Genomic DNA, 27916 nt, shown 5'->3' on the forward strand with positions numbered 1-27916 from the left:
TCTAACCTACTTTCTTTCAATTACCCATTACATTTCATGAGTTTTTAACCTAAAATCTAGGATTTTCATGGTGAAAATTGGGGGTTTAGGTAAAATTAGGGATTTGGGTATAATTAGAATTTAGACCGCGAATTGAGGTCGGATTTCGAAAAAAATTATACAATCGGGATCGGGGGTGAATGGGTGAATGGATTTTAGTCCGAACCTCGGAGTTTGACCAAGCGGACCCGGGGTCGATTTTTGACTTTTGGGAGAAAGTTTGGGGAATCTAAATTTATGTATTTTAATTGATTTCTTTAGCAATATTTGATATTATTGGATCATTTATGGATAAATACGAGTGGTTTGGATGTGGATTCTAGAGGAAAAGCGGTAATTGAGCATTGAGTGGCCTTTGGAGCGAGGTAAGTGTTGTGTCTAACCTTGACTTGAGGAAATAGGACTTGTTTGTATATTTTCTACATGTTTAAATGTTGGGGAACAACATATATGTGAGGTGACGAGTACTTATGTGTTGTAGTTGGGTTAAAGCATGCGGACAGGGCTTAGTTTCTTGCAATTATAGCTTTCCTTGTTCATGTTATCCATGTTTAGACTAGTATTGTTAAATTGATCGTTCTTACCATGTTTATGGACCTTCTAGTGATAATTGAGTATTGATTCCGAAGTTGAGGTTGCTATTGTGGAACCAAATGTTGAAGTAAGGCTTGTACTTGTTATTCTATCTCCTTGTTGTTATTTGTTCATTGCATTGTGGTAAGGGAGAGTGTTAATGCACGAATGGTGATGCGTGCCATATTGTGAGTGTTAATGCACGAAGGGTGATGTCGTGCCATATTGTGAGTGTTAATGCACGAAGGGTGATGTCGTGCCATGTTATGAGAGTTAATGCACGAAGGGTGATGTCGTGCCGTTTCTATATTGATTTTATGGTGAGGTTGAGAGTAAAAGCACGAAGGGTAATGCCGTGCATTTTTCCGTTACTATGTTTACTGGTTCTTATTGATTCATAGTACATTAACTGTTCAAGTTGCCATTCTGCCGCAGTTCTCTATCTCGTATTTGCCTCAGTATATTTCCCCTCCCAATATTACATGTTTAGTTGTTACTATTATTTTCTTGTACATATACTGTTATCTGTACAGGTTTATTATGTGGGTGTCTTGTCATAGCCTCGTCACTACTTCGTCGAGATTATTCTCGACACTTACTAGTACATGGGGTCGGTTGTACTGATACCGCACTCTGCACTTCTTGTGTAGATTTTGGTACCGGTCCTAGCTGATCATGAGGCTTAGCAGCTTGGATTTGTTGTCAGGAGACCCAAGGTAGATCTACTGGCGTCCGCAGACCCTGGAGTCTCTTCCTAGGTTTATCATTTACTGTTTCCTTACTCCCAAACAATGTATTTTTCCTGTTCAGACTCTGTTTGTAGTAAATCATAGTAGCTCGTGAGTTGTGACTCCAGATCCCGGTGGTAGTAATTAATTAAGTTTTTATATTATTCCACACTCGTTGTATTCCATTTTAGCTTATTTGTTGTTATTTACTGAATTGAATAAAGATTGGTTTAATAATTCTCTAATGTCGGCTTGCCTAGCAAGTGGAATGTTAGGCGCCATCACGGTCCCGACGGTGAGAATTTTCAGGTCGTGACAATTAGACTTTTCGAAACCGTCCCAATCATGCCGGTTTCTCTTCGGTATCGGTACGGTTCGGTTAATTTTCGATATTTTTTTAAATAACATGTAAAATTGACCAGTAGAAGTAGGATGCAATAACATTATGTTCTTTTGTAGGACTTAGCAAATCTCTCTAGATATTTTTACTGTTTAAAGGGTGATGAATTAAAAAAATAAAAAATGGCTAGAGTATAGATCCATCAACTATTCTACAACAACGTAAAAGAAACCAAGCAAAGGCAAAAAAAATATAAATCACACGAGTGAAAAAATATTAACCAAGTTGGGACTCAAGAATAAAGTCTATAAAAGATTAAATATTCAAAAAGATAAATCTAAATTATATGAAAGGAAATATATTCAATACATTGTAGTTTGCTACTCATAATCGCTAGAATGCTTTGTGTCTTGCTAATAAAGATACTTGAAATAACTTAGTTTAAGTAGAAGTAGCATAATAGGTTTTAGGAATTAGTATTTTGAGTTTAATTACTTGTTGGCTTGTAACAATTTTCATAATTCCAAGGCTCAAAGAAAAGTTTAATGCATTATTATTTTTAAACTTACTATATAAATATATTTTTCACATGTAAAATTTATTCGGTACGGTTCGGTATTTTTTCGGTTTATTTTCATAAAATAAAAAATCTACCCTAATTATAGGTGCGGTTATAGATTTATATAAAAATCTACAGTTTCTTTAAAAGAAACCTAAAAATTGATTTGGTGCGGTACAATTCAGTCGGTTTAGTCGATTTTCGAATATCCATCGACACCCCACCTCTACTAACATCAAAGCATTTTATCTTTTGCTTTGGCTCGAGAAGAACTTAATTTGGTTTTTGTTTTTGGAAAAACACTATTTAATTTATGCTTATTTTGTTTTTGGGGTTAGTATTACTAGTGATTTATTATTTATTTGTCGGCACTCCAAACTTTGAAGAATTAACACTAAATTTCAAGGACATTATTAGAGGCTTTTATATGATACTAGTAATTACAAGAAATATAAACGTATTTATTCATTGATAAGCTAACTTTAAAGTAGGTGAAAACTGAAAAGTAAAAATTTTAACCAGCCAAAGACACAAATTTTTTATTCATTTAGTGTTTAACCGAACCAAACAATTTAATCATGAGAATTATAATTTAAAATAAAATTATATATCACCAAACAGTCAATCAACCAAAAATAATAAATTTGCCTTTCCCTTCCCTTTCCCCTTATTCATTTAAAAATCTCTAATATATAAAGTACGAATTTCCACTCCACTCACTCTCTCTTTCTCTCTCTACAGACGCTTTTTCTCTCTCTACAGTAGTTATTCAGTTGCTTCTGCTGCACTCTGTTGTAAACGTAACTGAATTTTCCAACTTATTAACGCTGCCGTGACAATGGCGATTCCTCCTCCTCCGACGGCGTCGCTGTACGTCGGCGACCTTCACCACGACGTCACCGATGGCCAACTCTTCGACGCATTCTCGGAGTTCGAAAGCTTGGTTTCCGTTCGCGTCTGTCATGACTTAACGACCGGCCGTTCCCTCTGTTACGGCTACGTTAACTTCATTTCTCCTCACGATGGTACAGTTTATACTATTTCTTCCTATTTCTTTTTCTTTTTTCATTTTCGCTTAACATGCATGTATTTTATTGTAGTGTTACTTCTTTCCGTTCGGTTTTATTCATTTGAATTTTGATGCCAAATTGATCAGTTGATTTTTATTTGCTTCGCGAGTTCTGATTAGAATTTCATTTTGAATTCGTATATGACTGATAATGTACTACGGAGTATATTTTATAAGCACAAAAAAATATATTTTATAGGTCAGCTAATTCTTCGTTTTTTTTTTCGTGTTTCTATCTCGGCCAATATGTATCCTGTATGTGTGTAAATGAATTTTCTTGATGTATGAAATATGAAGGACAATAAGGGGATTGGATTTCTAGTCATATGAAAGAAAGTTAAGATATCTTTGTCCTTTGATAGCTAAAGTATGAGCTAACCTTTTTTTAAATTGTACAAGTTGTATTATCGTTTTTTTATTGCTTGAGAAGGCTGTAGTTTTTTTGCGCTGTGAGTGGAACAGATCAGCTCATGCATGCTATTTCTTCAAGATATGCATCTACTACTATATGATAGTTCTATCTTGCGTTCGAGGGAATTAAGATATTTAGTAATTGAAAGTCAGGAGGATTTTATGATGTTGATTATAAGTAATGAATTGTTTTTCTCTGTTTGTGACTCGTCTCAGTGGGCGCTCGATGAAATTAGTTGTTAGTTGTTACTATGAATTAGTTGGTGATGTGTTAAGGGAAAATTAATTGTAATTTGAGATTTTTGTTAAAATTGATCAATTTGTTTGTTTTTGTGGTGTGAGTCGTCTGGCTAGTTCTTTTAGAGAAGTCCATCAGTGACTAGTTTGGTCTTTTGATGGACCGTTATGGCAGTAAGCCCGTTGTTTTATGGGCTACTGGTGATTCACTGATGGAGGTTATCTGAATGATTTGTCTTGGTTTATTTATCCTAGTTTGATTGATTTGTCGTCTAATTGCTGTTTTATGGAATATTGAGGACCAACAGATTACTCATTTTGTCTATTCATTAACTGTTGTTTTTTTCATTTTGCCATTTAATGTTGTGTCCATTCATGAAACATTGTCCATATCATCTGATCTATGATTTGATAGCGCAAGAATGCACTAACCTTTTTTAAAATTGTACAATTTGTATTATCGGTTTTTTTATTGCTTGAGAAGGCTGTGGTTGTTTCTGTTCTGTGAGTAGAAGAGAACAGCTCATTAAGATTTTATGCTGTTAGGATTTATTAAGTTTCATGTTTTGGACCACGATTCAAGGGACAATGATTGCAAATGCAGAGTTGGTCGATAACTTTGTCTAATTCTTTTGTTGCTTATGAGTTGTTATCGTGTATTTCTGATTATTTTTCCTGGGAATTCTGTGTGAGTTGACTTTTCACTTGGAAAGCTTCTAACATTTCATAAAACGTAAGCAGTTGTGCGTGCTATTGAGATGAAAAATCATTCCACTCTCAATGGAAAAGTTATAAGGGTTAGTTGGGCTCGTCGTGATTCTGATGTGAGAATTAGTGGAACCGGAAATGTGTTCATCAAGGTACATTTTAAGGACTGGATAGGAGTCACTTGTTTTGAGATCTTAACAGTTTCTCTTTTTTTCCTTATCGCTTTGATCCGCATGTGAAAATGCTTTTGGGATTTTGCTGCAGAATCTAAATGATACAATTGATAGTGCAAAGCTCCAAGAAATGTTCCAGAAGTTTGGAAATATCTCTTCCTGTAAAGTTGTCGTTTCTGAGGATGGAAGGAGTAAAGGATATGGCTTTGTCCAGTTTGAGACTGAGGAAAGTGCAAACGCTGCTATTGAGAAGCTCAATGGATCTGTGGTTGGAGGAAAGCAGATGTATGTGCAATTATCTCTCTGTTCTAATATATTACAATCATGATGAACTTCGATGGATTATATAGAAACAATTGTTTTTCTTGCATGCTTTTTATCTTATTTTGTCCAAATACACAAATGTTTTACATGTATCTATGGATAGGTATGTAGGTAAGTTCGCCAAAAAGAGTGACCGGATTCTGCCCAACCCTGATGAAAAGTATACAAATTTGTTTATCAAGAACTTGGATCTTGACATCTCAGAAGAGCATCTTAGAGAAAAGTGCTCTGAGTTTGGGAAAGTTAGTAGCTTGGCCATTGCAAAAGATGAGAATGGAGTTTCAAAAGGTTTTGGTCATGTGAACTTTGAGAATCCAGATGATGCTAGGAGAGCGATGGAAGCTATGAATGGATCAAAACTTGGTAAGTTATGACTTTGTCATGCCATCGTATTCTCAAATGTAACTAACAGCTGCAATGTTCAAAAGTTTGTATATGACCTGCGTGCATTTGGCAGGCTGCAAGATCTTGTATGTAGCCAGAGCACAAAAGAAAACACAACGCGAACAGATATTGAGGCATTTGTTTGAGGAGAGAAGGAAGGCACGAATTATTAAGTACCAGGTATATTTCCTTATTCAAAAGATATATGTTACTGTATTTTATTATCCACTTTTTTTATCACAATTGATGTTGTCATAGGGTTCAAATGTGTACGTCAAAAATATTGATGGCGATGTCACGGATAATGAGTTGCGTGAATTGTTTAGTCAATGTGGCAACATCACTTCTGCAAAACTTATGCTAGATGAGAAAGGAGTCAGCAAAGGCTTTGGATTTGTATGTTTTTCTACACCAGAGGAGGCCAACAAAGCGGTGAATAGTTTTCATGGTAAGTCGGAGTATATCTTTTTACACGGTCAAGATCGCGATGAATACCAAGGGACTGAACGTTGTTTCACATGAGCTAGCACATAGAATAAATTTTGGTGCTATATAACCACCTTTCACTTCTCTCTTATGACGCTTTTGAGCACAGATATCCCAGCTTAAATAAATCTGTAAACAATTTATGCTGTTTTCTAACTTTATAAAAAAGGGTAAATAACGAAGAAGCATTGCAGTGTGAACAAGTCGCTGAATGACTTTTCCAATATGGATATACTCATAAAATTCAAGGTTGAAGGATTAGAACTCTGTGGAATTTCAATGCAGAAATATATTGTACAATGCAGAAATGCAAGTTTCTGTCGAATGCCTCAAGACTTAGCCTTAGATTTCATAATGACTATATGGGTATCATGTCAGGCAAGAAATCTAAATTCTAATGATTCTCTATTGGTTGCTTATTCTAGTTGAACTGAGGCTCACCGCCCCACATACGGTGAGTTATGGTGTTTGCTGCACGTGTCAATAGACAAGGCTTCTGAATCATGTTAAATTTCTAGTCTAGTTTTTCTTTTTTCTTTTATGGTTCCTTTTTCCCTCTTTCCTCTTCATGCACACTGGATTTTTGGTATTTGCTTTCTTTTTAATGCCTCTGCACTAAAGGTTTAACCTTTGACTAAGCTCGTGGATGGTACTGTCAGAGACTCACAGGTCATCATGGCAGTCTCCATTCTCTGTTCTTTTAATTATTAAACTGAAATCCTGGAGAAAACTAGAACTATTCCAGAAAATTGCAAACAATAAACGTAAAATTTAATGACAAATCACTGCCATGCTTGCCTAGATTATTTGGTCAATTACATAGTGATCAGCAAGATGTCTTTATGTCCTGCCATGCTTGCATCAGCAACATTGTCTCTCATGAACTGCTGCAAAATTCCTTACTGCTATAGCGTGCCATTTTATGGGACTCAACATTAAGGTATTTCTTGAATGAAAACTAACAGGTGTCTTTCCATTTCGTTTTCCCTTTAGTTTTCTCTCATATTATTCATCTGCTCATCAGTTTGACGGCTTATATTCTTGTAATGTTAAAATTTAATTATCATATAATTAAGTTGGTGGCTTCATCTTTTTTAGTGCATCTACTTGCTCCTGTTGAGTCTGTACAAGATGAGATGATAGTTTTGTTGAAGTCTTGCCTCAAAATTCTCTGTACTGAAAGTTAGAAGATTCTCTCTTAAGGTCCTGTTAAGTATATTGATGTTGTTAGACATTTCACAGGATTTATGTTTGGCCAAAAGCCATTGTATGTGGCTGTTGCTCAAAGGAAAGAGGAAAGGCAAGCTCAATTGCAGCTTAAGCATGCACAAGGCATTGCAGGACTCACCGGATCTTCAGCTTTTCTTCCTGGTGGATATCCCCCTCTTTACTACCAAACCCTTCATGATCTACAAGTACCTGCACGACCCAGGCTACTGTATCAGCCTCTGAGTATGAGGCGCGGTTGGATGGTTAATGGATTCACAAACTCTATTAGACCTGCTTGTCAAATTTCCTTGGTTAGTAAACTGCAAATTGTCATAATACTCAGGCAACCCTATCATTTTGTTCAAAAGTCATTGATACAGTGCTAAACTAGATAAACAGAATCTTGAACTGTTCAGCAGTAGTAGGGAGGTACTAAATGCATTGGCATATTTCAGGTTTAAACCTATGATGAAGTTGCTTCTCGTTTTTCAGATTCCAAATACTTCACAATATAGGCAGAGTAGGGAAACAAAGAATGGACATATGCCAGTTCCATATGTGCCTCATTTGCAGCAATCGACTCAATCAGTGGCTTCATTAAAACAATCTAGCAATGCCCAGGTGGTTAAATTTCCTTGTTATCCTTTTCCATAAATTGGAATCTTGATTGATTGAGTTTCTATTTGTTGATTGATCTGCACAACAGAGTTGTTCAAAAATTCCAATTTAGAATGCTCAAGTTGAAGAAGGTTTTCCAAGACTCCTCTCTTGAAATGTGTGACTTGCCTTTACCTCAATGGAAAAAGATAATTTCTTCAAATGCCTATTTTTGTAACGATTAATCCTTTTGCTAGGATGAGGATAAAGATTTCCTTTTATTTGACTACCAATTTTGTGAACTTACTTATGTTTTCTTTTCTAGTGTTCTTCATATAATCTTTTTATCTGAATCTTATTAAGTCATTGTTCATGTATTTGAAAAACTAGGCCTTCCCTTAACTAGTGTTAAGTCCATGATTTATAGCTGGAAATTGTTTCATTGATTTGAATTGTTCTTGCAAGTGTAACCACAAGTATTGGAGTATCATAAGTCATTAATCCCATATTTGCTTTATCTTTAACTCAAGCAATATTTTGGTTTTCTTAACTTGTATGACATAAAATTGCTAATCTCACCTTTAAATTACTTAGCACTGTGCATTGATTAACCTGAGGTTGCTTAATGAATCTGCATGGTAGTTAGTGCAATTTCTCATTTCTCCTTCTGTATTCATCTGGATGAGTAAAGATGGCTGAGAACATACAACAGATATTCCTTTGTTTCACTCAATTTTATGATTAAGATCCTGTCATGGAAAAGAAATTGAACTTATATTTCAAATTGTTGTCAACTATAACTAAGTGCTTCTTTGTTCATTTACTAATTTGTGTACATTGATGAGCTTCAAGTTCCTATTTTGGTGCATGCCTTAACCTAGGTGAGAATCATTCTGAGAAAATGCAAATTGTTCTTTTGAATGATGGATCATAGTAGCATCCACAGCTTAGTAATCCCATAATTTATGTATGCTTTGCAGCAAGCTTGGCAGGTCAAATATACACCAAATGGTCGTTTGCGTGATATGAAAAAAGGATTTGTTGTATCCTCTTCTGGCACTAGTAAAGTAGGATCTTGCTCTTGGGGATCAGAAAACCTGAGTAACACGCTTGCAGCTGCTCCTCCTACGAAGCAGAAACAGATACTTGGAGAGCACCTTTATCCTCTAGTTAGTCAACACAAGGTGAACTTATTTCTTGCTTTCTCTTCAAATAATACCTACCTTTGTGTACAAGTGCAAAATAAATTTGCTGTTGCATTTGTTTTGGTTCTTCATAGAGAAACCAAGGGGGTATATAAACACTTGAAAGAGGACCTGCTCCATCTCTGACAACTTTATAGATGTTGGTGTTATGATCTGTCAAGGAGCTCTTCGAAGCCATTTCGTTGTGTTCTTCTTTATCCTGGGTTGTATAGAACTGTTCTGGCTTCTGTTAATAGACAGTGGTCATGCTCTGATTCCAGTCACCCTGAGAATTAACAAAACTAATTTGTTAATGAAACCTATGTGCTTTTTGTAGCCCAATCTTGCGGCAAAGGTCACGGGAATGCTCTTAGAAATGGACAACTCAGAGCTTTTATCATTGTTGAAGTCACCAGCATCTCTGGCAGCTATGGTGGAAGAAGCTGTTAAGGTGGTCGAGCTCTCTAAGACTGAAGTGTCAAATCAAGATTCAATTCAGAAGTTGCACTCAATTTAGCAAGGTTTCTCCGATAATTTTGTCTTCAGTAAAGATAAGAGGTTTCCGCCAAGGCTGTATCACTAGGAAATAGAGCTAACAGAAAGTTTTGTCAAAGTATCAGGCGACTGTCCTTTACCTTCGATAGAGGAACTCTTTTCAGTTTTAACATGATCTCACGTTTCATCCTAATACAAACTTATGGTACACTGTACAATCAGATTGTGCCTTTTGCATTTGTTTACTTGAAAAATTGCCCGTCCAGCTAGTTAGTCTGGATGTTCAGCATAAAAAGTTCTGTGGAAATTTTATCCTGAGCCAGGTTAACATGGTAGCTACTTGTATCTTAGTGTTGTGGCTGTTAATACTTTTCTTGACATTCTATCCTATACAGCATGAAGAAACAAAAATCTTTGTGAGTTATAATACAGCTTTCTGTCCTTCACTAAAAGGGAAACTGTGCTTTTGATATAGCAGTTGGTTGGCAATGTTCTTGGACCATTTTGATATACTCGAAATCTGACTTCAATTTGAAAACAGAAGTCTAGGAAACCACTGCTTAGGTAGTGTAGAAATAGTGTATCTAGTTTTCCTTGGTTGGTGAGGATATGCGGAATCTGGATGCTATTCCTGTTTGTCATAAACACTGCAACCATGAATGGATGTTAAGATTCTAACTTGTTTACATGTTATAGGTGTATTCAGATGATAATTGAGACACATGATTGGTTCTGAGAACAGAGTATTTTCCCACATATTTGTGAATTTATCAACTATGTTGAAGTCTAAATTACAATATTCTGGTTTAGATGCCACTTAAAATCAAAAACCCTCTTTTATATCAGACGCATGGATGATTATGAATCAACAATTCCCTTCAATTCTCCAATGCCTTCTCAAACTTGATTGCTCGTCTTTGAATTAGCTAACATTCACCTTCAACCTCCAGATAGCAGTCGCCCTACCGCTGCTGGTTTTGTTAGAAGCAATGCATAATCAGAATCAGCTTGTAACATAATACTTGGAATCAACTTGTGAGTTCTTCCATTAAACCCTGTCATTCAAGCCAACAGGTGAAGTATGAGAAAAAGGTGAATGCATTAATTTCCAACACAATCCTGTGTTGTAAAGGAAAATCACCTGAGAAATGTACTGCTCTGCATCAGTTCGTCTAATGAAAAGAATTGCATGACGAGCAAGGTTCGCTAATTGGTCGCTCAGGACAACATTACCAATGTCATCGAGGACCCTCACTTTGATATAGGGATCTTTTGGAGGCACCATATCCTGTGAAATCCGAACATAAGGAAACTACACTAAAAGAAAGTAGGAAAAAAATTGAACCTAGCTGGTCTCCCAGAGATAAAAAAATATACAAGGAAATCAGTCCCTTGCAGATACATCAGATATTCGAGAACTTTTGGCAATAAATGTTAAATGGAATTAAAGTTTCCATGAACCTTTGGGGATCAGTTTGCCTACCTCAAAAGCCCCCCAAACCCTAGGGAAAAAAAGAGCAAAAACGCAAAAGAACGATACCATTTGTGCTAGTCAATTTAGTTTTTCATCTGAGCACATTGAACATCTGATAATCTTTTCCAAGATTGTTCTAATCCAATGACTGATATAATTATCCAAAGCTTAAAGTCATGCCAATGAGCAGGAATTTGGTACTTCCTACTCACAAGAGCAACAGAAAAGGAAATATTCGCCACCCTCCTTACAGATTACCACTCACACCAATCTGAGCTGACTTCCCTTGCCTCGATGGCACAACAACATGGATGAGAGCACAACAATGGGGAAGCTGTGTGGATATTTACGGAGGGTGAGTGTCCTTTTGCACCCAGCCTAGAGCTAAAATATTTATTGGAGGGCCTCGTTGTGCCAGGACCCCTCAATGTTACAGTACTTCAAGCAATAACTTTAGCTTCTGATGGATATATCAAGTTTCAGACTTTCTGACACTTCATACAAACCAGAGATCAATGAGCTAAACAAAATAGGCACTAAATAAAGTTTTGTATCAACACAAGGAAAGAAAAAAGAACAATACACTATTTAGAAGTGAATCACACAGCTCAATGGATAGTTACCCTTTTTTCTGCTCTGTTTGGGTTCAAGTAAGAATAAATCATGACCTATAGAATTGTTCTCTTTCCAGCTGCCCCCAGATATTACAGGTTACAACAATTAACATTCTCAAGGAGGGCAGTGCAAAATGTTCTTCTAGGAGATAACACCATTTTAAGAATCCCAAGAGTACAAGTCTACTTTCTCCAATTTCAGGCATATTAGTATGACTTCTTTGGTGTGTGGATGTCTTTTCACCATAGCAATTTGAGCAATCTATTAGTATAGGAATAAGGAGTTTGTGAGAAAAGAACACTTTACCACCCCTAGATCAAGATCAAGTGCTGACATGTACGATTGGATAGTTGCAGCATGATTCTTAAAATATTCTTTCTCTGAGGTACTTAGCTTCTCTTCAATTTCTTCTGGGAGGACTCGCTCAAGGGTCCACCCCAATCTTCGAATGACTTCTGCTCGATTATATCTGAGGAACAGGAAGGAAAGTTGACAAACAACATAAGAGATGCAGGAAAAATCAGGAATATATGACCTTTTTTCAAGGACAACCCCGTATCTAATTGTTCCTCACACATAAGCCATCAGACAGCGTTTGTTGCGAATGAGAGACTGATGATGGATAAGCAGCCCATGGTAATTATCATCTTTGGGTAGCTCAGCATTTGCACTTGTATCAGCCTCAGGTGGCTCATTTTCATCAGGTGATTCGTTGTTTGAAATTCCATCATTTTGAGTTGGTCGGTTTGCATTTGAACTTTCAGCGGGAGTTTTTGAGTTCATTTTCCTGTGCCAAACTCAAGATGGATAAGATCAGGGACAACAAAACTGTACTCCATTTAGCACTTGGAGAAGAATACACATATGCATAATATCATGAAACCTCTAATAGTGATAAGTAGACTTCATGCAGATAAAATTAAGTACTTGAGATTTACTCTTTTTTTCAGGTATTTCAATTGTCTCTTCTAATTACTTTGACATATCTGCAGACGAGAAAAGAATAACTTTTGTCTTGAAATACACAGTCAACATGCTGGATTTTGATTCAGTTTCAGTAACCGAGTCCAACACCGCCACATAAAATGGGACGGAGGAGGTAATAAGTTAGGGTGTGATATTTGGTTGAATTATAGCCTTGAAGTTAGTGTACAACAAGTCGAGCAGTTCGTCATTTGGATACCCCTACAGCAAGATGTAGCCAATTTAATGGAATGTACAAGAAGCTAGGAGGACAAGCACCTAATGCTCAATACTTAGTTAGCCCAGAGGAAGCAAAGTAGAAAGCTTCAGAAAGAACTAACATAGCACCTAGGCACTATAAGACAAAAACCTTCAAAGAGCTTTGTGCCTAGGCACCAGCAGGACCAAACCTCAAGGCTTCGGTGGTTAGGTGCTGGACCACAGAGCATAGGTGCTATCAGAAAAATAGGAGCTCAGCCCCAAGTTGCTATTACACAAATGCCGGTTCTTAATCATGCTCTTACATGAAAACTATAATTAGACCCTTTCAGGGCTGAACATGGTTGCTGCAGGAGGACAAAAGGAGGGCTAGATCTATTTCAACTTGATTTTCTCTTCTACTTTCATCTTTTTTTTTTTCTTTTATCTTTTCATCTTTAAGATTTTGTTAGGATGTTCTTTGTTTTAGCTAGAACTAATTCCTCTTTCCTAGGATTGTAATGGATCTTGATGTGCAGTTTGGATTCTTAGTTACTTCTTTTTGTTTATTGTTGATGGTAATTGAGTTGTTTATTCAAACTCTTAATCTTATGCTTCTTATTGCTTGGCCATCAACTGGATTGTTAAGATGGATAAATTAAATTCTTGTTTGTCATTTAAATTTCTCTCGAAGAGCGACCCATCTTCATTTGATCTTCAAGGAAGAGGTTAAATTTCTTGGGACAGACCGATAAAGGAAAGGATGCAAATTTTACCTGGGATACAGAGAGTACTTTCTTCCTACCACTTTCCCTCTTTAATTCTTTAGACCCAATCCCTGTGTTTTCTCCTTCCACATTAGTTGGTCTTCTTAGTTCTAGTTCTTAGATAGTTTGGACTTGAAACATCAACAAGTTAAAGAACCTTTTATTTCTTTTCCTGCATTCGTTGAGATAATAAGGGAGATTATTAATTGCTCTCTGTACATTTTTCATGTGAAATAAAGAAACAAAAACTACAAAAAAGATGGCACCCTATCGAGGAATTTTTATTGTATTGTATAATTGAAATTTTTTAGGTGCTTACCATCGAATTCCCAGCATGGTTTTGAGGGATGGAAATTGGGTAGAGAATTCTTAAAGGGAAAAAAAACACAGACAAAGACCATTATAAGAGTTTAAAGAGAGTTAACTAAACAAATGTAATTGCTGCGCCAAAGCAAGAGATAACTTCCAACGAGACCATCTTGATATTAAAGCAAGAGTTTTATGGAGAAGAAAAGTATACGATAGAGCAGTGATGAAGTACTACATTCAAGGCCTAGAGCAGTGGCAAGCTGGATAAGAAAATAGGTAATTTTGGAGTATAGTACAGAGTTCAGGATATCCAGTTAACCAAATACACCAGGTGTACTTGTTCTGTAAAATATTTACAACAAAAAGACATACAAGAATCACTAAGAAGCTCCCCTAACTGTAACAAATAGCATGTTATGGGTTATTCAGCAATAAGGATCGCAGAAAAATCAGAATAACAAACAAAGAAAACTTGGAAAAACACAAGAAAACTATTAAATATACCTCACCAAAGAGTTCAGGTGAAGAAAATGGCTGTTACATTCTTCAACTACTTGTGTAAATAGGTCAGTCTGCATTGAAAAAGAGATTACTCTGTAAGCATATAAAACTCTAAGTAAATGATTAACCACATCAGCCTAAAATAAGAAGCAAAACCTGGCCACCAAAATAGATAATGAATCAAAAATGTATATAAGATTCAAGTAGCAGCTAAGAAATGACCCCGTAGAACATCTTCTCTTAAGTCTTAATGTAGGAAGCACCAACGATCAGTCATCGTCTAAGAATATTTCTTTTACAAATTGCAATTTGAACAAAGTATGTAATTATCATAATAACTGGAACTGCATTTTGAATATATGAAAACCCAATACTGCAGTATAACATGCATGATTATGACACATATCTACCCAGCTATCTTATCTCTCCCCCCCCCCCCCAAATTTTCCCAGTAGATTTCACAGTGACCCCATGAATTCTAAATGCAAGATGTTTTCATGTTTATATTAGTATTCAAAATAATTGGTGCAACAGGATAATGTTAAATCTCAGAGACTCAACACCTATCATCCATCAAATTTTCACAACCTACGCAGGAACAAAGCTAGTAAAATTTATCCTAATGTCGTCAGCTTCAAAAATTATGTACTTGTGCAGTTGTGCCAAAAAAAAAAATCTACCTCAGTGGATCTTCTATGTAATTTGATATTTTGAATAGTGCATAATGATTAAAGTATAAGCAATATAATTTATCACATAAAAAAGGACAGACACAGAAAATAAATTAAATGTTGTAACAAATAAAGAATAAGTTGCACACATTAAAAGCCGCAAGCTGCCCAGGTTCACTCTCTGCAAATTCTTGAACTAATTCGCTCCCTTTCTTCCCGTACATTTCTTACAATTCAAACGGGTCAAGCACTGATCAAAATTTCCTGCAGTCACCTGAAGCATTTCATCAAACATGTAGAGCGCATAAATCCAAGAGCTGCTTAAAATGTAAAAATGAAATCGTAACTACGCACCTATTTGCTTAGATTGGAAATAGGGTAGTTCCCACACAAGAAGTTGAAGCGTAAATTGACTTTCTGCTTCGCCAAATTGGATTTGAGTGGTTTTGGAGGGAGTTTCTTCAAAATCAGCCGCCAAATTGGAAGTTTAAAATTGGTATAAATTTAAAATATCGGGAACGTACAAAGAGGTGGGTGATATTTTACCTGGACCTCATAAGTTTAAGAAAGAGGCAATAAGACGCACTTACTTTAGAGAAATATTCATTTGGGTCCTTAGATTTAGTAAATAGATGATTCCAAGCATATTTTAAAAGATGAAAATGTTAAGTATAGTAGTAATAATTAGGAAAAACTACACAGTATAGCCCACTCTAAATAATAATAGCCCTCAAAACGCATAATTTTTTATATCAATATATGCCATACAAAAATATACATATTTTATACATAATCAGTATATATTTTTTGTATATTGGTTAGTGCATATAACTAATTTTGGTTGACCGGCCAAATATGTAATTTTCCTTTCCGGTTTCTCTTATGAGTCAGACTATAAAAAAACATTATCATAGAATATGTGGTTAACGTTCTAAAGCCTTTTTAAACTTGATTTGAGGTGTTTTAGATTAGGAGATTGATATTTTCAAAAAAAATAATAAGAATTGTGCTCCTTGTAGCGTTTGTTTTTGTTGCAGTTAGGGAATTTTGGAGAAAATTAGTTTTCTCTTGAAGATAATTTTGGAAAAATATTGTGTTCGAGAAGCTATTTTTTCGATAAAATTTGTATTTCTGAAAATCTATCTTTAGAATTGTTGTTAAAAGTTTTATTTCCATAATAGAATAGATATTTTTCAAAAACAAATTCAGTTTTCAAAAACTTTCTAAAAGTTGTACTAACTTCGTTCCAGTTTATTTGAACATATTTCCTTTTTAGTGCGTTCCAAAAAGAATGACCTTTTTTTACATTTAGAAACAATTTTGCTTAAACTTACAATTCTACCCTTAATGATAAGCTTTTATAACCACACAAATACTCTGGGGCCCCTTTTTAATTGTTTAGGACCACAAATTCCAAAAATTTTCATTTTTTCTTAAACTTCGTGTCCAATCAAACAGGTTCATATAAATGGGAATGGAATGAGTAATGGTTATTACATTAAGCAAAACCAAATCATGATTATGCCACTTAGTTAATTTATTTGCTTTTTGATTATGTCCATTCTCAAAAAGCTTATGCCTTTTTTCTACGACAAAGAGCCAAATATACCTCGTTACTTTCGAAAATGGTCTAAGAATACCTCTCGATATACTATTGGATTATTTATACTCCTGCAGTCATACTTTGAGTTCAAATATACCCCTCATTTAAACGGAGGGACACATGTCATCATCCTGTTGATCAATTCTAAATATCTCCTAATTAATTAAAAAGAACCATTACTCATACCCGAAAAATAATTTTTAAAGTAAATTTTTTTGTATAAACTGAAAAAAAACTGAAATTATTTTTACTAAAAACTGAAAAAAACAAAAAAAATTTTTTCAGTTTTTACAAAAAAACTGCTTTAGAAAAAACTGAAAATATTTTCTAAAACAATGTTTTTGTAAAAACTGAAAAACAAAAGGCTGAAAATAAATTTTTTAAAGCAATATTTTTTGTAAAAACTGGAAAAAAACTGAAATATTTTTTTACTAAAAACTGAAAAAAAATAAAAATATTTTTTTCCAGTTTTTACACAAAAACTGCTTTAAAAAAAGCTGAAAAATATTTTCTAAAATAATATTTTTGTAAAAACTGAAAAAAAAACTAAAAAGTAATTTTCTAAAGCAATGTTTTTTCAGTTTTTAGTTAAAAATATTTCAGTTTTTTTAAGTTTTTAATTGCTTTAGAAAATTGCTTTTCAGTTTTTTTTTCTAGTTTTTACAAAAATATTGTTTTAGAAAATATTTTTCAATTTTTTTAAAGCAGTTTTTTTGTAAAAACTGGAAAAAAAAAATATTTTTGTTGTTATCAGTTTTTAGTAAAAAAATAATTTAGTTTTTTCCAGTTTTTATAAAAAATAATTATTTTTCGGGTATGGGTAATGGGTCTTTTTAATTAATTAAGAGATATTTAGAATTGACCAACAGGATGATAACACGTGTCCCTCTGTTTAAATGAGGAGTATATTTGAACCCAAAGTATGATTGCAGGGGTATAAATAACCCAATAGTATAATGAGGGGTATTCTTAAACCATTTTCGAAAATAGAGAAGTATATTTGGCTCTTTGCCCTTTTTTATGTCACTCGTGATGAATGCCTTTAAATTTTTGTCAAATTGTTATGATGAATATTTTATCTATACCCTTTCCAAATTCCAATCTTCTTTATTGAGGGAAAGAGTGACTACGTGTCAAATTGCCAATGGAGAATTTCAACAAGTGGCAGTTTGTGGCCTGTGGTCCTCTTTAATTGGGACTCCACCGGTCCACCCAATAGCCTATCAAAATCTAAAAGAAGAACAATCTTGCTAAAAATATTCTAAAATAAAAGAATGTTTGATATAGAATCAAATAGAATAAGCGCTGGGAGGGTGTTGAAGATATAATAACATAATAAAAATGTATTATTTCTAACAACTTCAATTCTTAGATGAGGTGATCACATATTTTTAGCAAAAGTCAATGAGTTTTTCTAGATTAGCATTCTATTTTGAATTAAGATAATTTTGCTATTTGAGATATTGTATGATCTCCCCTTTTGTTTATACTTTGATAATTTGTTTTAGATCTGAAATTAATCTGCAGGATTGTAATTTTCTCAATAATAGATACTGAGCAGCTCGGTGCACTAAGCTCCCGCTATGGCGGGATCCGGAGAAGAGCCCGACTATAAGTATCTATTGTACACAGTCTTACTCTATCTCAATATTAGGTACTGTTATATGATAAAAGGTAGAAATTGGTACACCATGTCAAGTAAGGAGAGAAGAAAGAACCAAAGGTTTCAAATCAAAGTTTCAGTATACACTAAAATGGCAATGATTAGCCAATAGCCACTTAAAGTTATGGTTGCCAATTTGCCCGGAGAACGGGAGTCTTGGAGCAACAATAAAGTTGTCTACGTGTTACCTATAGATCACGGGTTCGAGCAGTGAAAGCAGCTCGAACTCTCCCGGACCCTGCGTGAACGCGGGATGCCTTGTGCATGGGGCTGAACAACTTTCACATAATTGGAAATCCATGACTTCATTATTATTCATGCTTTCTGGTCAAAGTAAGGATCTCATCCCAACCTCAAACCTCCTTTATATCTTCTCAACTTCTCAAGTGTAACAAAACACTATAGTCTTTTCCAGGCATCATTTTCAGTACAATCAAAAGATCAATGCCTTCTACAAATTCAACTTTACACTAACTAACCTCAATTGGAAGGCTCTTCTTGATCAACTATTTCACTTAAGCAGCGAATTAAGATGCTGAACGACATCTTTCATGCACGGTCTCTCTGCCTTTTTTTCTCTTAAACATGCAAGTGCAAGCTCCAAGAATGTATTCATACCAGTCATTACCCGAGTCAAAGGCTCCTCCTCGCCAAGCAAGCGTCTGTCCACCACTTCTGCAACGGAACCATTGTTTGCTCGCTGAATAACATAAACAACCAAGTTGACACTATCTTCGTCTCGTGAGAAGTCAACTGCCTTCTGAGAAGTAAGAAGTTCTAGTAACACAACCCCGAAACTGTAAACATCACTTTTATCAGTTAGCTGGTAGCTACGAAAATATTCAGGATCCAAGTACCCTAACGTCCCCTGAGCACAAGTGGAGACGTGACTCAACCCCGGACAAGCCAATCTTGATAGCCCAAAATCTGAAACTTTGACATCGAATTCTTTATCCAGGAGTATGTTTGTAGATTTGACATCTCTGTGGTAGATAGGAGGGTAAGCAGCTGAGTGAAGATAAGCCAATGCTTCTGCAGTTTGTGAAGCAATTTTTAACCTTGTTTTCCAGTCAAGAAAGGTCGAATACTTTCCATGTAAATGATCATGTAGGGTACCATTGGAAATGTATTCGTAAATCATCAAAGGCTGTTCAGCTTCGACACAGCAACCTAAAATCTTGACCAAGTTCCTGTGATTGACTTGAGAAAGTATCTCTACTTCATTGAGTACTTGTTCAGTGCTCTTCACATTTCCTACTTTGGCTGACTTTACTGCTACAATAGTTCCATCGCGAAGCTCTCCCTTATAAACTTCTCCAAAACCACCATGACCCAAGATTCTGTCTTTTGAGAATCCATTTGTAGCTTTCTTTATCTCCTTGAGACAAAACATCTTGGCTGGTTTTCCGCCGTTGTTTGATTTTAGTATGTCTTCTCTTGTCTTGGCAAGTCTAGCCCTGGTTGAAAATCTACCTGATCTTTTCAAGGTCACTGCAATCATCACAATAGTGAAAGCCAAAAACAAAACAATCCCTATAGACATCTTTAATACAATTCCAGAATGTTTCTTCTTCTTCTTCTTCATGCAAGTTCCTAAGGTTTGGTTCCAATAATAGTCACGATTGCAAAAGCAGCAAAAGACACCATTTTTACCAGAAGGTGAACATGTAGAAGCACCAGAGCAATCAGATTGTGATCTACAGTGTGGTTCAGGTGGTGGAGACCATTGAATTTCCAATCCTTCCTCCCATTCATTAGCCGGCTTCTCAGCATCCAAGTGTAGAATGCTTCTAAATGCTCTGCACCCTGAGCTATGAAGGCGTATCTTGTACGCCGAGGGCATACCTCCAGCGACAAAAGTGCAGCATGGATCAAGACCACTTGCACATTGAAGTTCCCTTTTAGCATCTACATGTCCAGAGCTATGCAGATATTTGTGGCACAAACTAGAAGGTGTGCAATTTAAAGGAGATATCAGAAGCCGAGGAGAACAATTAAATAAGAAGATAGTGTTAGAAGAAGTAACGTTAAAAGGAAGAGTCTGGTTCAACCATAGTCCTTCACTAATTGGCATGTCTTGTGTAACACATGTACCAGGTAGCCAGGGTGATGGTTGCACCACCATACGCCGGAATGAGGCCATAAATCTGAGGATGACATAAGAGCTTCCGTTAAGTGTATCAAGATAGAGTTTTTGAGAGTGAGGATTACAACGAATAGAATAGTCACGGTTGCCACAGTCGGGATTTATGCTCAACGGATATGGTACTTCTAGAGAACCACAGTTTGGACATGTCTTCTGGGAATAAGAGTAATGAAAGAAGTGGAGTAACAGTGAGACATACAAGTGAGTTTTCCTCATGTGAAGTATAGTCATGGTCATATTGAGAGCAATGAACAAGGTGAAAAGATTGTGGTAGAAAGGATGTCAAAGGTAGGTAAATATAGGCAAAGAAAAGAGAATAAAGTGGGTACTGCCAAATACAACAAAACAACTATGCCTCAGTCCCAAACAAGTTGAGGTCAGCGATATGAATCCTTTCATTTAGCTCAACTCATATCATCATCATTACCAAAATAAAATAAAAGTGCAAGTGAAAAAAAATATAATAATAATAGTGGAAATTTTTTACCAAGTCTAAAACTTGTTCGCAACTAGTAGGTATCACCTATATGGATTTTTCTCTTCCATTGGGCTTTATTTTTTTGGATTTTTCTCTTCCATAAAAGTAGGTATTCCCTTTTAACGCCTTCCCCAATAAAAGTTTCATACCTACGTACCGGTGTATCTATAGGTCGGCGCAGGACAAAAGAGAATAAAGTGGGTGAATGATTTTTTTCCAGAAAAGGTAGTAGAAAGAATCCAGTTAGACAAAAAGATTTTGGCAATCATTGGGCTAAGGGATTCTTATCTGAAGATGACAAAGGGCAGAATATTGATAGTATATCTGCAATTCAATTACCACTTGCGCGGAATGAGGTCTCTAATCTTTGCTTATTAAAGAAAGAACTTTGTCTAAAAAAGGAGAGTGACAGAGAAATGAATTCTAAGGATGATTTCAGTTGTTCATAAAGAATTCGTAAGTTATCAACAAATATACATGTCTAGCAGTTCACAATTACTTTATCATTGTATAATTGCAGCCTGCGAGAAGTATGTCAACAACTGTGCCAATAATAAATAATGAGTTTGAACTATACAATATAGGAGTAACATATTTAGGGACATTTTCCTGGTAAAATACCAAATCAGGAGCAGATCTCTAAGTATTCTCAAAATTTATACAATGGCTGTGCACTTCTGCAGGCGACAAATCAATTATAACATGAGTATAGTGGTTATCCTTCAACGACTTTTACAGCAGTTCTGCACCAAAAGAAGAAGAAGAAGAATGTACAGTAAATACATCAAATGCTGAGGATAATGAAGCTAACTATTGAGTTCAATCAAAGAAATAAGTCAATTAATTTTTGAATGTTCTAAAAGCTGACTACTCACCCGAATGGGCTTTGTTTAATAGATAGCAGTTCAATATCCATCTGTAGATTAAAAAATCAGTAGGTGAGAAGTAATAAAGATACAAGAGCCGTATAATAATGTTAAACAGATAAAAACGTTCATTTAGAGAATAAGAAAATAATGACAGATAAAACTTGCAAAAAGGTATATGATAAATTTTGAGACGTCCATTTGGTGTAATGGTATTTGGGGGCTTATATACGACATTACAGTCTCAGCACAAATTTAAATCGAAGTTTTCTCTACATTCGTTCGTAGCTTGAGGTTTTCATTCAAGCTACAAAGTTGCTAGTTTTATCAAGTTACTGCAATATAACCACTTCGTAGCCATATGATAAAAAACACAAAGACACACATTATCATAAGGGGGAGACGCTGTGTAAGAGAGAGCAACATTATTTCTTTGTCAAAAGAAGGATGTTATGTTTTCCATCTCTCTAAAAGGTTAAGAGTTCCAGAAATTGATCATTTGGTGCGAAAAATTGAAAATTATTGCATAAATAACATTTTGCTTCCAGTTGAGAACCTTGAAATGAAAGCGTCCTGACATTGTCCATCTTGTGCATATATTCTCACCGTCAGTGCACTTAACACTTTATAGTTTTGTTTTCACCTATGTGGTCCCAAACCTTTTTACGATACCTGGCCTAAACAAATTGGTGGCCACTTTTAGTAAAATGATTCTTTTTTTCAAAATGGACTATCCTAGCGGTATGATATCCTACTTTCTATTGAAACTTATTGTGGTTCCGTTTTCTGACAGATCTCTTCTCATCTGGAGAAGCCCGGTATTGACTAAAGTCTTCAATCTGCAAATGACCACTCTCGCTCAATCTAAAGAAAAACGTTTACAAAATAAACAGATGAAACAATATAGGCCATGGTTTATGTTCTTAAATCATGAGATGGATCCTTGTACCACTATACTTGACTAAGCGTGCAACAACAACAACAACAAACCCAGTGAAATCTCACAAGTGGGGTCTGGGGATGGTAGTATGTACGCAGACCTTACCCCTACCCTGGGGAGGTAGGGAGGCTATTTCCGAAAGACCCTCGGCTCAAGAGAAACTCGACTAAGCATGCACTTGTTATATTTCACAAGTCTGAAGAAGCGCATTAGTATATCACTTAAACCTGAAGAAAAATAGTCAGTGTGGGAAAGACTTAAAAGGATGTACATATAACATTTCTTCTGGAACATTCTTTTCCACTAAGAACAAAGCTACCCAGTGTCCCAACTGTCCATATAACAAAGAACATCTTAAAGATTAGGCTATCTTTGTTTTTGGAGGTTTACACTTTGATCCCACAAAGCCATTTTATGAGGCTGATGTAAAAAGAAACTTTTGCACACCCACATTGTTTTTCCCATAAAGTTAGAATGCTGTACATGTCGAATACGCTTTTCTGTTGATAAGAATGTTCTGCATCTGTTAGATGCCAATAAGAGTTTCTATCAGCACAACCTCTAGTTTATGGTGAAGAGACTCCCACTAGAAAGGTTTTCCGCTAGCCACATATTTGATTCTGATAAGTATTACTACTAAAGTAATGACGGTAATGATCTTTATTCTTTTGTAGCCAAAAATTATGACAGCAGTCAGCTGCATTCCGCAAACCAACTAAAAGGTAAAAAAGACCATAATAGATGCAAAAAACAGTTGAATTCAAACGGCATTCAGAAACTATTTGTAACACATGAATGCAAGAAAATACCTCAATTGTTGCATTTGGAGGAATTTCTTGCACCCCCTTTTTCCCATAAGCTAGTTCTGGAGGAACTATGAGCAGGCGCTGCAAAAACAGAATATTTTGAGTTCAAATGTTTATGGTAGCCATTAAAGTAAATAATCCATTATTATCAACGAAACTATGGAAGGGGAGCCTTGGCGTAACTGGTTAAATTGATGCCATGTGACCAGGAGGTTACGAGTTCGAGCCTTGGAAACAGCCTCTTGCAGAAATGCAGGGTAAGGCTGCGTACAATAGACCCTTGTGGACTTGTGGTCCGGCCCTTTCCCGGACCCTGCGCATAGTGGGGGCTTAGTGCATCGGGCGCCTTTTTTTATCAATGAAACTATGGTAAGTTAAATTTCATCGTCAGAAGGCATGATACACTGAGTTATGACCAAGTAGTTGTGGTCCAGGACTCTCAGCTCAGGGGAAAAACATGAACCTTAAGGACCTTCTGATAATAAAGTGCGCGATGATCACATTAATTTGACCACAGTTATACTTTCAATAAATTATGCCTCAGTTCCAAACTAACTACTTAGGGTTGGCTGTATGGATCCTCTATATCCATTTTGCTCTATTCGGCCACATTTCATTTCAATATTGAATAATGCATTCTTATAAGGCAAATAGAGTTTCTTTAAAACTAGAGATTCTCTAACTCTCACATTTATTCTTATATTGACACATAAGTCTCCATTAAGATCAGAAAAACTCGCACAAAAACCAAACTTAATGAGAGTGTAACAATAACAACTAAGCCTTATTATCAACTAAAATAAAATAGAAAACAAATTCAAGTTTTAGCATGTTCCTCTCCTCAGGGAACAGCATAAGAGAAGGTTGTGCCGTCCTCTACGAAATAAAAAAATACCCTGCATGTGATGAAAGTACAATAAGCTAAATGCCCCACCTGTCCTCCTACTCGCATCCCTTGAACACCGAGATCTAATCCTTTAAGTACTGTTCCCCTCTCTGATTGACCAACGTCAAATCCATATGGCTACAGGAAGTGAAGGATATTGTATAATAAACATGCTGATATCCCAGAAACAGAGAAAGTAAGTCATATAGCTTCATATACAATAGATGCTCAGAAAACCAATCCATGACAAAAACAAACTAATCCCCCCAGATTTTGGGATTATAATCAAATCAAGTACACAACACCATAACCATAATGTTGGCAAACACAAGCAGTTCGAATTAACGATATCGTAAATCAAAGCAGGCAAAGTAACTGTAGAGAGTAAAGTAAGAAAAGCTTCTACAGCTCTTGATCCCTCTTAGATAATGGATGTTCCCGCTAACACTTTCAACGGGATGAATACAAAGACTCCAAAAATTGGCATCGCAAAAAGGGCAATATACTTTTGGGCCCTTGCTTTACTCAATGTATTCAGAAACTCATAGTTTTCTAAGAAATGGTTGCTCCTGGAGTAGACATCATATAGAACGGGATTATGAGAATTGACAAAATTTCCAAATCAAGGACCAGAAAATAAACATGAAGTGGAAGGATTCCAATACATTGGCATTGTCTGGTGGTACGGAAATGACATGGATCTATTAACTGAGCTAACAGGAATGTCATAACACAATTATCGGTAAAGGAAGTTTTAAACAAATTATTTCAAGCGAAGGTGCATGAGTTTCTATTGTACTAATTGCTACTTTTCCAAAGTGTAACTTGACTAATCATGCAATAGTATTCATTGTTTTACACGTCCCAGGTTTCCACACATTGAAACTTGTATCTGATATTGCCATACAAATTCTGAATACAAACTGAAAAAATAAAGCGGATCAGTCTTACTGTTCCCCCACCAACTCCCATTCCTTGTCTACTTGTCATGAACGTGATGTTCCTCCATTTAGCAACATAGTGGACCTACAATTATTACATAATACAATTCAGATTTTAAGAAAGCAGTCTGTAAATCAAGATTTCTGACAAATATATTATGCTTAAGTATGAATGAAGAGACTGTAAAGCACATCGAGACTACATACACTACATTTCCAAATATATCATATAATTAAAGACTCAAATTCTAAGGTTTTGGGGGCAACATCACCATGTGACATGTCTAACTATTACGATAAACAAAGCGATTACCAACATAGTAAATAATTCATTGAAGGTCCAACGCAGTTCTGGTAAGCTATGAACTAAATAATTTATATTGATGAAGCAATCCCTGAGATGTTGTTTTTAGCTTCATTTGACCTCTTGGTAAAGGTTTGGAAGTTCTGGAACTTCTATCTGAAAGCTCAAAATAAGAAGTTACATTTTACATATACAGTGCGCTTGATGGTGGATTATTAATAATGTGATGTTGCATATTTATCCTATAGACACATGTTTTTAGAGATAAATAAAACATTGTACTTAGATAACTCAATTCAACTTTGCCACAACCGTACTGCAACTCTAGATCCCTTCACGGCTTCAGCTCCATTGCCGACCTTCAAGTCATAATACCTGAGATATTTACATCAAAGAATGAAGTGAATAATCAACACATAAGACAGTAGTGGAAAAAATCGGGCTACTTCTAGCCTCGAAACTAGACTGGATAAAGATATGTATTTCTTTTTTCTTTTTCTTTTTTTTTTTTTGGGGGGGGGGGGGGGCAATTAATGCACATAGATAGAAAACAGGAAAGGCACAATGTCTTGGCATGAGCAAATGTGTACATTATATGTTGAACTAAGATATTGCATTCCTGGACTCGAGTTAGCTACACTTATATTGTTGCAAGTCCAAGGCTTTTATATTCTGTTAACAACTAACAACCAAGTATAGGAAATCCAAATGCAGGGAAAACAGTGATTCAATGCTTCAAAATTGTATACTAACTTTAGACCATTAGGAAGGGTTGTGTATTCACTCTCTGGTATTTTTGCTCCCCTAAGCTGCAGAAAGAAAAATATAAAAAAAATCCATAAATACAGAAAAGGAGATTTCCAACAGTGAGATATAAGGTGGTAAGTTATTCTTACAGCTCTTCTGCTTGTGCTAGCAGCTTCAGCCACATCACTAAGACAAAAGGCAGCAGCTGAATAGTGAAAGAGCCCAAATAAGTAACACAATTCATTAAAAAAAGTTTAGCCAATCGCAAAAAATATGACCTTTTTTTATATTCAGAAACAATTCTTTTTAACTTCTCATTTTAATCTTAACGAGACAGTTTGTATCCACAGAAATATCTATAACTTGTTTTAGATCACAAATTTCAAAAGTATTTATTTATTTCTTAATATCCGTGCCCAATCAAATGCAACAGGTAGTATCTTGAAAAGAAACTTGAAGCAACTACCAACACTCTGAATACTAATTTCATTCAATAAATACCAATTATAACACATTATACAAAATCTAGAATGCAATGTATTAAAATGACGATTAGCAACAAATTTCAAGAAATATTGATTTTACAAGTCTATGTGCATAAATTTGAAGACATTTAACCTTAGTTATAGTCGAGGCGGAGCTATGATTTGAAGTTCATGGATTCTTATTTTGTAACCGAACTCATAGCTCGTCTTAGTTATTGGGTTTGCAATTAATTATTTATACATATTTAATGAATTTTCTTAATACAAATATAGGGTCTAAGCAAAATCTATTGGGTTCGTCCGAACCCGTAGCTAGAAATAGAAATGAAGGGAGCAAACCAGCTATAAGAAAAGAACCCATTAAGGCCCTTCTTCCTTCATTCTGCAAAGAAGGAATTTTGGGTGAAGCTTCCAATGGTGATGATGTTGAAGAGCAGACACAAGGTAAAGCTGTTCTACTCCAGTTGGTGGAAAAGGGTCTGTTTCCTGTCAATTCAAGAATCAAAATTTAGCTTCAGTTAATTAATAACATTATCATCTTCTCTTTCTTTGAGTGTGAGTGTGTGTGTGTGTGTGTGAGAGAGTTACTTGAGAGGGAAGTGGAAGGGAGAGAGTGGAGAAAAGGGGTGGATTTGAGAGGATGGTAGAGGAGAAGATCCATTGAAGAGCAAAAGAGTGTTGACAGTTGAGGAAGTAGGAACAAAATTAGTTATGGTTCATATTGAGTTTTTTTTTTTCCTTGTCATGTTTTTTTAGAGAGGGAAAATAGAGATAACATCCTTAATATGAACCACAATTTGTACACAGATCACTTGGGACAACCCCATGACAATATATTCCCGTCTTTCCTCAATATGAACTTCCAATTGTACATTTTGCTCTATTCTTTTCCCTAAGAAATACATTAAAGGTCCCTAAACTTAGAATTTCAACTGTAGCTATTCGTATCCGATCAAATCTTGATAGACAAATTTATTTGATTGTATGGAAAAGGGTCAAAAATGGCCTTTTAACTTATTGAATTTGGTTCAAAAATA

General features: G+C 35.5%; 4 protein-coding genes across 5 annotated transcripts; 1 reads left to right on the forward strand and 3 right to left on the reverse strand.

Annotated features, from left to right (window-relative positions):
- Window positions 1-2960: 2960 nt before the first annotated feature.
- LOC107791147 (polyadenylate-binding protein 7-like) lies at window positions 2961-9852 on the forward strand. Its single transcript, XM_016613159.2, has 10 exons — window positions 2961-3264; window positions 4698-4816; window positions 4929-5122; window positions 5265-5524; window positions 5619-5725; window positions 5804-5993; window positions 7274-7551; window positions 7733-7861; window positions 8818-9021; window positions 9359-9852. The coding sequence occupies exons 1-10, from the start codon at window positions 3078-3080 to the stop codon at window positions 9536-9538; spliced, it is 1848 nt and encodes a 615-aa protein (XP_016468645.1). The 5' UTR covers window positions 2961-3077; the 3' UTR covers window positions 9539-9852.
- A 374-nt stretch (window positions 9853-10226) lies between these two features.
- Window positions 10227-15526, reverse strand: LOC107791149 (uncharacterized). 2 transcript variants are annotated; one of them, XM_016613162.2, is made up of 7 exons: window positions 15369-15526; window positions 15164-15278; window positions 14347-14414; window positions 12180-12392; window positions 11912-12074; window positions 10658-10804; window positions 10227-10571 (listed from the first exon to the last, which is right to left on the reverse strand). In XM_016613162.2, exons 2-7 carry the CDS (start codon window positions 15236-15238, stop codon window positions 10545-10547), a joined length of 693 nt encoding a protein of 230 aa, XP_016468648.1. In that variant the 5' UTR covers window positions 15239-15278; window positions 15369-15526; the 3' UTR covers window positions 10227-10544. The 2 variants fall into 2 exon arrangements, with proteins under 2 accessions (XP_016468648.1, XP_016468647.1); XM_016613161.2 differs by having other exon boundaries at window positions 15164-15288; window positions 15369-15523.
- A 2731-nt stretch (window positions 15527-18257) lies between these two features.
- Window positions 18258-20749, reverse strand: LOC107791152 (wall-associated receptor kinase-like 20). Its single transcript, XM_016613163.2, has one exon. The coding sequence runs from the start codon at window positions 20661-20663 to the stop codon at window positions 18792-18794; it is 1872 nt and encodes a 623-aa protein (XP_016468649.2). The 5' UTR covers window positions 20664-20749; the 3' UTR covers window positions 18258-18791.
- A 572-nt stretch (window positions 20750-21321) lies between these two features.
- Window positions 21322-27689, reverse strand: LOC107791153 (peptidyl-prolyl cis-trans isomerase FKBP16-4, chloroplastic). Its single transcript, XM_016613164.2, has 10 exons — window positions 27468-27689; window positions 27219-27365; window positions 26544-26599; window positions 26401-26456; window positions 25965-26022; window positions 25354-25428; window positions 24451-24540; window positions 23520-23597; window positions 21780-21820; window positions 21322-21647 (listed from the first exon to the last, which is right to left on the reverse strand). The coding sequence occupies exons 1-10, from the start codon at window positions 27538-27540 to the stop codon at window positions 21620-21622; spliced, it is 702 nt and encodes a 233-aa protein (XP_016468650.1). The 5' UTR covers window positions 27541-27689; the 3' UTR covers window positions 21322-21619.
- Window positions 27690-27916: the final 227 nt, after the last annotated feature.

The sequence above is a fragment of the Nicotiana tabacum genome, chromosome 2 (genome assembly GCF_000715075.1).
Source record: "Nicotiana tabacum cultivar K326 chromosome 2, ASM71507v2, whole genome shotgun sequence".
Taxonomy (NCBI): Eukaryota; Viridiplantae; Streptophyta; class Magnoliopsida; order Solanales; family Solanaceae; genus Nicotiana; species Nicotiana tabacum.